The 12137-nt window shown below is 40.1% G+C and overlaps 1 protein-coding gene across 3 annotated transcripts in view; it reads right to left on the reverse strand.

Annotated features, from left to right (window-relative positions):
• Window positions 1-6556: 6556 nt before the first annotated feature.
• The window catches only part of Trpc1 (transient receptor potential cation channel subfamily C member 1), a 45995-nt gene continuing 40414 nt past the window's right edge, over window positions 6557-12137 (reverse strand). For 2 of the 3 annotated variants that reach the window (XM_021206456.2, XM_021206457.2), the window contains 4 exons: window positions 11661-11836; window positions 10212-10413; window positions 9703-9897; window positions 6572-8463 (listed from right to left, as the gene is read on the reverse strand). In XM_021206456.2, coding sequence (XP_021062115.1) covers window positions 8236-8463; window positions 9703-9897; window positions 10212-10413; window positions 11661-11836 — 801 coding nt within the window. In that variant the 3' untranslated portion in view covers window positions 6572-8235. Of the gene's footprint in view, window positions 8464-9702; window positions 9898-10211; window positions 10414-11660; window positions 11837-12137 lie in introns of all 3 variants that reach the window. The other variant, XM_029543542.1, reaches the window with a different exon arrangement.

Raw genomic sequence — 12137 nt, forward strand, 5'->3', positions numbered from 1 at the left:
CATGACCAAGGCAACTCTTAGAACATTTAATTGGGGCTGGCTTACAGGTTCAGAGGTTCAGCCCATTATCACCAAGGCAGGGGCATGGCAGCACTCAGGCAGGCCTGGTGCAGGAGCTGAGAGTTCAACATCTTGTTCCAAAAGCAAACAGGAGAAGACTGGCTTCCAGGCAGCTAGGACAAGGGTCTTAAAGCCCATGGCCACAGTGACACACTTCCTCCAGCAAGGCCACACCTCCAAATAGTGCCACTTCCTGGGCCATGCCTATTCAAACTACCACAAGTATCAAACACACTTAGAGCCGCGTGCTCTGTTTTAACGCACGGTCTGACTATGCGGGCTGGCCTACAACTTGCTTTGTAGCTTAGGTCGCTCCAGATCCCCTTGCTTCAGCCTCCTGAGCACGGAGCTTGTACACATGTGTTACCGTGGCTGGCTGAGGGAACCTATGACTGTGTAAGCACAACTTGTAATTGGAGGAGTTTGGAACACACACACACAGAAAGGTATCCTTGGTCTATCATTTGGCTGAGATCACGTGCAGACACTTTTACAGAGGCGTTTTAATGTTATCATTAAAATTCTTGATTTTTTTTTTGTCAGTTTGTTTTCCCTCTTAAAAGCAAAGTGGCTTTAAAAGGCTAACATTTGATGAAATAAAAACTAGGAATATTGTCTTTTACTTGAAAGATGTCTGTGGTATACTGAGAGTGAGACTCAATCAGATGTCAGACACAGAGCTTTTAAGAACAGAAACCAATTAGGAAAACTTATAAGCTGAGGCTTTATACATCTGACACATCTAATAATGCCAGTGGTTACATGATTCGAGGAAGAGCCTCCCGGGTGAGGAAGGAGAAGACTTGGATTCTTGTGCACAGTATATCGCTAGAACAACTGTGGCATAGAAGGAGAATCCTTTCTAAGATCCTTTATGGTCCTAATCCTTCCTAAACAGTCAAGAGTGGCAACCAAACATTTGAATATATGAGCCTATTGGGGCTATTCTCTTTCAAACCACCACACTGGTTCATCTTCTGTCTAAGCTACCTTTTCACCTGTTGCATGTGGGTGTAAAGAATATGAACACATTTCAACACCATAAAGGCTCTCATACCGAGTCTAATTAGTGCTGCCTTTATGCACATGGTCATGGGAGCCATCTATTGAGGAGGGGTGGGGGACGTCCCAGTGGCTACACGACTAATATCCAATATATACAAAGACCTCAAGAAGCTGGACTCCAGAAATCCAAATAACCCTATTAAAAATGGGGTATAGAGCTAAACAAAGATGGTACACATGGGCACAGGGGAAAAGTTCCTGGACCTGCTTGTGGACGTTGTACATCGTGGTGCGGAGCCTAGTGCGCACCACGATGTACAACGTCCACAAGCAGGGCATATACCCAAAAGATCTTCCAACTGGTAATAAGGACACATGCTCCACTATGTTCATAGAAGCTTTATTTATAATAGACAGAAGCTGGAAAGAACCCAGATGTCCCTCAACAGAGGAATGGATACAGAAAATATGGTACATTTACACAATGGAGTACTACTCAGCTATTAAAAACAATGAATTTATGAAATTCTTGGGCAAATGGATGTATCTGGAGGATATCATCCTTAGTGAGGTAACCCAATCACAAAAGAAGTCACTAGATATTCACTCAATGATAAGCGGATATTAGCCCAGAAACTTAGAATACCCAAGATACATTTTGCAAAACACAAGAAAACCAAGAAGGATGACCATCGTGTGGATACTTCATTCCTCCTTAGAATAAGGAACAAAATACCCATGAAAGGATATAGGTACAGAGACAAAATTTAGAGCTAAGATGAAAGGATGGACTATCCAGAGACTACCCCATCTGGGAATCCATCCCATCATCAGCCACCAAACCTAGATACTAATGCATATGCCAGCAAGATTCTGCTGAAGGGACCCTGATATAGTGGCCTCTTGTGAGGCTATGCCAGTGCCTGGCAAACACAGAAGTGGAGGCTCACAGTCAGCTATTGGATGGAACACAGGGCCCCCAATGGAGGAGCTAGAGAAAGTACCCAAGGAGCTGTAGGGGGCTGCAACTCTGTAGGTGCAACAACAATATGAACTAACCAGTACCCCCTGAGCTTGAGTCTCTAGCTGCATATGTAGCAGAAGATGGCCTAGTCGGCCATCATTGGGAAGAGAGGCCCCTTGGTCTTGTAAACTTTATATGACCCAGCANAGGGGAAGGCCAGAGCCAAATAGTGGGAGTGGGTGGGTAGGGGAGCAGGGGCGGTGGGGGGGAGGGTATAGGGAACTTTCGGGATACATTTGAAATGTAAAGAAAATAATTTAAAAAAAAGTTTCTCATCCTCTTTCCTCCAGTAGCCATCGATCGCCACAAGTTCTTCCGGTAGGGTGGGGCCTCCGGAGCCCCTCCCACTCCTTGCTGGAATTTGTGAATTGTCTTGATCTTTCGCAGGTTTCCTGTAGGGACCCACAACTGCTTTGAGTTCACGTGTGAACAGCCATGTGCAGAGGACAGCATTTCCAGCATGCTTCCCCAGCCTTAGACTCTTACATTCTTCTTGCCCCGCCTTTCCCACCGCGTTCTCCGGGCCTGTATATGGGGTTTGGGGATTGATACAGAAGGTCCATTTATGGCTGAGCATGCACACTTGCTTATACTCAGCACTTTAAACAGTAATGCATCACTACCCACTGCAGTAAGTGACCAAGGTAACATAAATAGTCTTACCATTGTTAGATCTTGCCTGGCAGATAATTATTGTAGCATGCAGGGTCCAGCATGGGCTAAAAACTGGATAAAAGTGGATGAAGCAGGGTCTCTTGTCTCTGTCACTGCAGCTAGCCAGCCTAAGCAAGCTTCCAGAGGAAGTCCTCTGTCCCCCTTGTCTCCCATTTTATCATTTGAATGCTGGGATTACAGACACATGCCACTGTGCCTGGGCCCAGTTTTTGTGTGGACTCTGGGTATCTGAACTCAAATCATCAGACAATCGAGTGCTTTTGCCTGCTGAGCCATGGACCCCTTAAATAGCACTCTTCATGGGAGAAAGCAGAGAATGAATTGACTGCAGGATGAAGAGAATGGAGCTTGTCCATAACTTTGATTGCCTAGGACACTTTTAAAAACATGTTTACATTTTGTAAGCCAGAGAGAAAATAAAAGGAAGAAAGGGAGAAATTAAGCACACATACAGACACACAGAGACACCACACACTTTGGTTAGGCCCAACCACCTATCTCAAAAATTCCACAAGTGTTCATGCATACTTACATAATACACATATACCTACACCTTATGTATGCATGTATGCATGTATGTATGTATGTATGTATGGATGGATGGATAGATAGATAGATAGATAGATAGATAGATAGACAAACAGATAAATATATACATTTGGTGGATGGGACTGAGTTTCAAATGCCACACTTTATTTCTTTTTTTCTGGCAACTTATACCTTCTTAGGCAAAAGTTCTTCATAAAATTACCTCATAGATAAAATGTTACATGAAAGGGGAGTTACGGAAGAATGTTTATAGTAAGTTCAAAGCAGAGTTTCATTCTATTAGCTTATTATAAGTCCAAAGCAACAGTTTCCCATGGCCTTGCTTTATCATAGTGCACACCTATGACCTCATCCTTGGATCTGACCTAGAATGAATGGTTTTTCTTTAATCACAGATCTGTCCCAAGTCTATTCTCTTCTCTTACAATTATAAAAGCTTATTCATTCCTTAGTATGCAGTCTTTACTTATTATTCTATGAGGAGAAGATACAGTCTATTCTTGATTCTTTATGACATCTTTCTGGCAAAACAACTAAGACCAACTTCTTAAATTTTCTTCTTAAAATTATTTGACTCAAATGAGGAATGCTATAAATTAATTCATCTAGCATTAATAAATGAAAGTTCGTCTTCATGTTGATCTGCAGGAAATTTGCCCAATAGGGTAGGTTGACCATTAGGCTCTGTAATAACAGCAGGGAAGTCGTATCAGCAGTATCCTGGGACAAAGTCTCTGAGGCTGTGCCTCTCCAGAGCACAGCCATCGCAGCCATGCAGAATGGTGGGCCATCTTCAGGAAATTCACTTGCTTGCCACACCCACTGCAGCCATGCAGAATGGTGGGCCATCTCCAGGAAATTCACTTGCTTGCCACAGCCATCGCAGCCATGCAGAATGGTGGGCCATCTCCAGGAAATTNGGTGGGCCATCTCCAGGAAATTCACTTGCTTGCCACAGCCATCGCAGCCATGCAGAATGGTGGGCCATCTCCAGGAAATTCACTTGCTTGCCACACCCACCGCAGCCATGCAGAATGGTGGGCCATCTCCAGGAAATTCACTTGCTTGCCACACCCACTGCAGCCTTGCAGAATGGTGGGCCCTCTCCAGGAAATTCACTTGCTTGCCATAGCCTTTCCTAGATAGCTTCTGACAGTTGCTAAATTATAACTTCATCCCATTAGTCTCTAGATTTGATGTTAATTCCAATCAGAATGTCAATTTAGTTTTTGTTAGAAATTAACCATTCCATGTGTGAAAAAGCAGATAACCTAAATAGTAAAATTCATTTTGAAAAGTATATCATGTAATGGCAATTATCTATGGACTCTTCATCATGGTGCTGATGTTAGATGCCAGGTAGCTGGCCTTTCCTGGGTATACATCACAGATTGCTTCTGTTGTAGCAGCAAACTAAGATGCCTGTTGTTTTCTTAGCTTTTGTTTGTTTTAGACAGGGTTTCTCTGCATAGCCCTGGAACTCAATCTAGACCAGGCTGGCCTTGACCTCACAGAGATCTGCCTGCCTCTGCCTCTTAAGTTCTTAGCTCTTTTAATTGTAACTGCATTATATAATTCTCATGAGGTTGACACAACCATAATTCTAACACATTAAAATTCACTGTTCAAAGCAGGGGTTCACCATGTAGTTCTGGCTAGTCTGCAGTTTGACATGTTGTCAAGGCTAGCTTAGAACCCTAAAATTCTCCTGGCTTATCTTTCTGAATTTGGGATTACCTATGCTACCAGGCTCAGCTTAAAGTTCATCATTTTTAACCAAAGCAGTTTTCTGAGTTAATCTTCTTTTGCAGACCTTATGAACCAATGATTTGACTTCAGTTTCTAATGGTGTGTGTGTGTGTGTGTGTGTGTGTGTGTGTGTGTGTGTGTATTGTTGTACAGGAGTGTGTAGTCAATAGCCTTTGTGGCTAGCTTGTTTCACTTAAGATTCATCTGTGTGATGCAGGTATCTTCAGTGTGTATTTGTGGTAACTTTATGTGTTAACTTGCCTAGGACTAATTTCATTTCCCAGAATTCTCTTTGTGTGTTTCCAATTAGGGTGTGAGATGTGAAGTGACATAGCAGCTTTTCTGTTCTGTTCTTTTCTGACTCACATATGCTGATCCATCTTGCTGGTGCAGAGCTGCTGCACCTTTCTTTGGTTCTCCTTTCAGCATTTCTGACTCCTGAGCCAAAGGCATGCTTACCAACACACAAGAGAGAGGCAAAGGCAGCGGCATTGCCACAGGATGCGACAGCAGAAGGCTGAGTCCATTTTCATGGCTGCTAGCTTATCTTTGCTCTTTTGTTTTTGTCTTTCCTTCTTAGCTGCCACTTTGGGACATTTGATGCGAGGCAAAAGTACCATCACTCTAGCAAGCATGATGTATTATAAACAAACACTGCACACATACACACTGTGTACATACTTGACCTATCCTGACAGCTTTGTTTCTCTGCCTGAACTTGGACTGATGCATCCTTTTCTTTCTAAACATATTTATACTATGCAAATATACAATTTATCTACTCACTAGTCAAAAGGATTCTAGTTGCTTTCAGTTTGGGACAATAACGTTTTCATGAATGGCCACACACTAATCTTTGTGTGGATATATGAATTAAAAATATGCTATCCTAGGGAAGATCTAATAGTTAGATGGTATTGCTCCTAGAAGTGGCAAGAGTTGCTGAGTGTCTGAAGTTGGCATTTTGCATTTTAAGCCTTTGTGATCATAAGTTTAAAAAAACACTAAATTTTATAGATGGCATATAAGTTATGTCTCAAATATTTTCCTCTGGGTATGTGGGTGTGTGTGTGTGCAGATACTGTGTGACACAGCACGCGTGTGGGTTTTATAAGGCAACTTGTGGGAGTAGGTTTGCTCTGCTGTGTGGGTACCAGGGATTGAACTCGGGTCATCAGGCTTGGTGTAAGAACACTTCCTCCACTGAACTATCTTTCCATCCCTATAGTCTCTCAGATTAAAAAGTAAATGAGAGGCTGGAGAGGTGGCTCATAGGTTAAGAGCACTGGTGGCTCTTCCAGAGGACCTGTCTCAATTTAGTCCGTACATGGCAGCTTACAACTATCTGGTACTCCAGTTAGGGGTCCCAACACCTTCTGGCTTCTGTGAGTACCAGGCACACACATGGTACACACACATACATGCAGGCAAAATACTCTCACACATAAAATATTAAGTAATTGAAAAATAAAAAGCAAATAATAGTAAAATGTTCAACCTCTATCAAACTTATGATCTAATGTCAACTTTTATTCATTTTTTTCTTACAATATGCTGTCATTCAAAATATAACCCATCAGTAACTCATGCACACATAAGTACTCTATAAATTTTTTAATAATTAGGTATTTTTTTTAGAATGACTAAAAATCCTGATGTAAAATCCCAACATGGAAGCGCATAGTCCCATTGTAGACAAAATATATAACTTTACAATAAACATTTTTATAAGAATTTTCCGAAAAGAGCGAACACTTAAACCTGAACATTAAAAACAAATGTAAAAAGCAAGATGAAAGCTAACACTAGAATCCTCAGCTGCCCCTGGGTAGGTGGTGCTCACAGACCAGGGCTGTCTGAACTCTGGCCTCAATGCCAACTGACATTCAAATTAGGAAGGTGACTCCTCACAAACACGCTGCACGAATGTCATGTGGGGAAACCTTCAGCCACACCCTCACATGAACACTGAAAAGCAGTCAGATACTCTTTTTATTTCAAATGAATAAACAGTGCTTTACATCTCTAGCAGCAAGCACGAGGCCCCTTTTGTAGAAGCTATGGTAGGCTCCGAGGAGAACACTTTGGAAGAGGAGCTCAAGAGCCTTCAGCTGAAAGGAAAGCAGCTTTCTTCAGGGCTCCAGGGCTCTAGCCAAGCCCACTGTGACCAGCATGTGACCACGTGAAGACAAGCAGCTTCAACTTTGTAATGGTGAGTTTTACTCCAACTTGTAAAATTAGAAGGAAAAGCTAAACTAACCAAATGCCTAGAGAAGTAACGTTGCAAATGTATAAATATAAACACATAGTCTATGGGTAAAAGATGGCTACTATTTTTCAAAAATCACAGATCTCTATAAATACTTAAACATATAAACTACCTCAATATAAAGAACTATATATAAAATAATGTCAAAACAAAATTTAAAATATAAAATTATTATAACCATGGAAAAGTAAATATATTACACTACAAATACCAAGATGAATTTAGATAGACATAAATAAATTAATTTTTTCCAAGACAGGATTTCTCTGTGTAGTCCTGGCTGTCTGAAACTCACTCTGTAGACCAGGCTAGCCTTGAACTCAGAGATCTGCCTGCCTCTGCCTCCTGTGTGCTGGCATTAAAGGCATGTGCCACCATGACTGGCTTAAATTTAATATTTACTAGAAACTTTTCTCTGCTGCTTAAGATTCTAACAAAAGAAAAAATAGGGTATTTTAGATTAAATTATACTCCTAAACAATATATACTGAACTCTTTGTGAACTCCTAAAATAAGAGATTTAAACACCATGAGCTTTTTATTTCAAGTGTGTCTTAAGGTAGCTGCATTTGCTGATCTTCATTTTATAAAATGGAGTGGGCCGCGTGTACGCTGACAGCTGCCCCTCTTGAACATGATGGAGTTAAGCACTGACCAACTAAGAAAACAAAGGAGCATGCGAACAAAATGGCTTTGCTTCTACAAAAAGCCACAGACAGGTTTTAAAAAACTAACTCTATATACATATTTTACATGACATATATTTATGCTATAAATATTTAAAGAATGGCTTTTGTGTAATTGTTTATGCCCGTATATATCTTATTGATTTAATTGCAAGGTATGTAAATACAGTCTTTCAGATCTGTTATGGAAAATTATTTCTACAAGATTTAGAAAATGGTTAATTTCTTGGATAAAACATAGCATATTTAGAAGTCCGAAAGCCAAGTAAATCCCTTATTTCATTTCGGAATTTTGACAGATCTTGGCGCAGTTCATTGAGGTTCTCCACGGTGGCCTGGTCTGTGCTCTGCATCTTTTGTCGCATAGACGTCAGGTATCGGTGCACCAGGCAGCACATCACCTTCTGGTAGTTCTCATCTCTCTTTTGCTTCAAGTTTCTCCACTCCTTCAAAACAAGCAACCATATGGTAATAAATGACAGCAGAACAACATATGTGTATGTACAGTCATATACATGTAAGAACATGTATACACACATATATACATATATATTTGCAGTGCCTGGGTGTGCTCAGGGCCGCATGCCTGCTAGGTAAATGTCTGCCATCATGTCATCCTCCAGCCTTAGAGACAATATTTGAATAATAGAGTCACAGATACGTACTTTCAATATATTTAGAGGATAGTTTACTTTGGAATAAATCATACTCAGTATATGCTTAAGATAATATGGGCTGCATATCTGTTTCATTCACTCTCATTTAGGCTGACTTCACTGAAAAACCTTAGTCTCAGGGATGCTCAGACTACTGCAGAGATACGTCAGCTGCCACGAGAGACCCGTAACCATTTCCTGCCTCTTACTGTGTGAGTAAGCAAGGGTTTTACAGATGAATCTCTGTAATGATTTCATGATGGACAACTTGGTTTTCAACTCTAATTAAGCAAAAATTCAACCCAACCACAGGGAATTCTGCTTTCCCTAGTAACCTAGGGAAACTAGTACTAAGTAACTGCTACTTACTGATATATTTTTAATTTCATCCATAAGTTTTTGGAAATTATCTCTTACATAACTTCTGAGATGGTGTTTTCTGTTTTGTTTGGCTCACAGAATGTGAAATATTTATTGTCTGGTCTTTTAGGAAACTTACCAATCCATGATTTACAAGTAACACACAATGGATAAGAAACACACTGTGTAAGTTTCAAGACCTAAAAACAGTATGAACTAATAATAGTTCCTTAAATCTATAGTGAAAGTCTATGGGAAAGGAGTTCATGTGTTAGGGAAACTTGAAAACTAAAAAAAGAACCAAACCAACTAAAAAATTCTTAGTTCTATTTTTTATTCTTAATTATTTATGGAGTTTTATACTATATAGTAAATCACACATTAGGGATACAGGTGAAATGCATCAGCATAGCCCTTATCAACCCTGTATATCTGCACTGTGAAACATCTGAGCAAGCAACGGCCAGACTCAGCTGGCAGCAAGCACCCACCAGCCCAGCCCATCGCAGGCATACACAGGATGCAAACTGTAGACCAGCCTGGTCTACAAAGCCAAGCTCCATGCCAGCAACATAGTAAGACTGAGTATCAATAAATAAGACAAAGAAAGAACTACAATTGAAGTTAACAACTGTAAAACTATGGTGCAATTCAAACCTCTAATCTCACCTTTAAACTGTTTTGACGTTTGACCTTGCCTTTCGAGGTATGCGAGCAAATCCACTTACTGAGGCTACTGATCATATAGCAGATCGTCTTTGGAGAAGGAATAATGTTGAAAGGTGGGGGCAGTGTACATTTGTCATCAAAGTAGCTAAGCCATAGCTTTGCTCGAGCAAACTTCCATTCTTTATCCTCATGATTCTATAAGGAAAAGCAGGATAAAATAAGAACAGACACAAACTGAATGCATCTGGGAAGGTTGGTGGAGATACTGATTAAAACTGTCTGAATGTTACCACGTCTTGTAGATTAAAAGAATTGGTCAAAGATGTGAAGTTATTAGTCATTATATTTTTAAGTCTATATTTAATTTTAAAATATTATTCATAAATTCTGTAATTCTTAGTTACTTGGTTTCCCACATCTCATGTGATTTGAAGACAAGCTTACTGCTATCAGCTGAAAGCTCTTGTGAAGCATCCACACATCTCGTGTGGTTTGAAGACAACACTTACTGCTATCAGCTGAAAGCTCTTGTGAAGCATCGCCACCAGCAGCTTCGTAAGCACAATCACAACCACAACATTGTAAGTTCCAACAATCACAGCTCCAACGAAGGACTGCAGCTCTTCCCCATAGCTAAACCTGGTGACAAAGATGGCCACGTGCGCTAAGGAGAAGATGTACCAGAACAGAGCAAAGCAGGTGCCAATGAACCTGTAAGGGCAAGTACATTCTGTTTAAAAAGGAAATTAATTAGCAACAACAGACAATGCATTTATATCAAAATTATACATATGAACCATTAGTAATTCTTGTATAACACATTATAAAATATGTTTTATTTTATTTTTATTTTCACAGTATATATAGTCTTATTTTAAATGTTATTTTTATTTTATGTGTGTGTACCTGAGTGTATGTATGTATACCACATGCATGCAGAATCCTGTTGAGGTCAAAAGAGGGCACCAGATTCCCTGGAACTGGAGTTATAGCTGTGAACCACCAGGTGGGTGCTGGAAACCAAACCCAGGTCCTCTGCAAGAGCAGTAAGTGATCTTAACCACTAGGACATCTGTCCAGCTCCTAAAGATCTTATTTTAAATGAGGAAACATGTGAAAAGGTATTATTCCTATTTAATTTTTTTGCTGCCTTTCTAGTAGTCCATAGGGTATCTAGTTAGATTCTATCAGTCCTCTACTTCAGCCTTCAGGTGACTTTAAATTAATAGTTCCAAATCATTACAATAACACCAAGGTCCTACATGATCACCCTACTGCCTGTCTATCTTGGCCAGCCCAGAAATCTTATTCATTAAATGGGGGAACACTTTGACACATGATAAGAACACACAAATATATAAGTCAAAACTTATCTATATTTTATTTAATGATGAGGAGACTAAGACTGGGGGTGTAGCTTTGGTGTTTAGCACTGGTGTATACAGTACCCTGGCTCAGATCCCCAGCACTGGAAAAGGAACCTGATGGAATATTCTGTCTAATTTACAGTGGCTGTACCATTCTTTATGATATACCAGGGGACTGGTCCTCAAGCTCTAATGGTCCTCAACTCTAGTGACTTCTAAAGAAACATTGAAAACATGAGTGCTCTGGGTTGTAATGGTAACCAAGAGTTGCTACATGTATTACTAGTTTAGAGGCAGAGATGCTGAACATTCTAATAAATGGAATAGATAGAAGAAATTTCCCAAAGTGCTAAGAGTGTAAAAATGTCAAATGTCCTCTATTCAGACAGATTTGAGTAGAAAAGACACATAGAATGATTTGCATCTACTACTTAAGATCCTATAAGTAAAGATGATGAAAATGATTCAAGAAAAATGAGCATTTGTTAATGCTTACAGACATTCAAAAAGGATTTCTTTAAAGAACAATTTAAGTTGTGTTTGTGTAATGAGTAGCCCACACAGAACTCAATAAACTCTGAAGACACTCACGAGTGGAAGGTGTCATTGCTTTGCTGTTCGCAGAAGATGCCCACACAGTCCTTCTGCTCTTTGGAAGTGTAGCCTTTGTCATAGAGCTGAGTCAGTCCAATCGTGAAGGAAAACAGAACAAGGAGAAACATTCCCAGAAATTTCCCAAAATCTTGTAACATCTGTCCCATTGAAATCTGTGGACACATCACATGGGTGTACATTAAAACTGTTGGGAAAACTATGTATTAAATATGAAATTACCCAGTAATAAAAGAAAAACAAATCAAAGACCTCCACATAAAACCAGAGACACTGAAATTGATAGAGGAGAAAGGGGGAAAAACCTCGAAGATATGGGCACAGGGAAAAAAATTCCTCAACAGAACACCAATGGCTTGTGCTGTAAAATCAAGAATTGACATATGGGACCTCATAAAATTGCAAAGCTTCTGTAAGGCAAAAGACACTGTCAACAAGACAAAAAGGCCACCAACA

This window comes from Mus pahari, chromosome 10, assembly GCF_900095145.1.
Source record: "Mus pahari chromosome 10, PAHARI_EIJ_v1.1, whole genome shotgun sequence".
In the NCBI taxonomy this organism is placed as follows: Eukaryota; Metazoa; Chordata; class Mammalia; order Rodentia; family Muridae; genus Mus; species Mus pahari.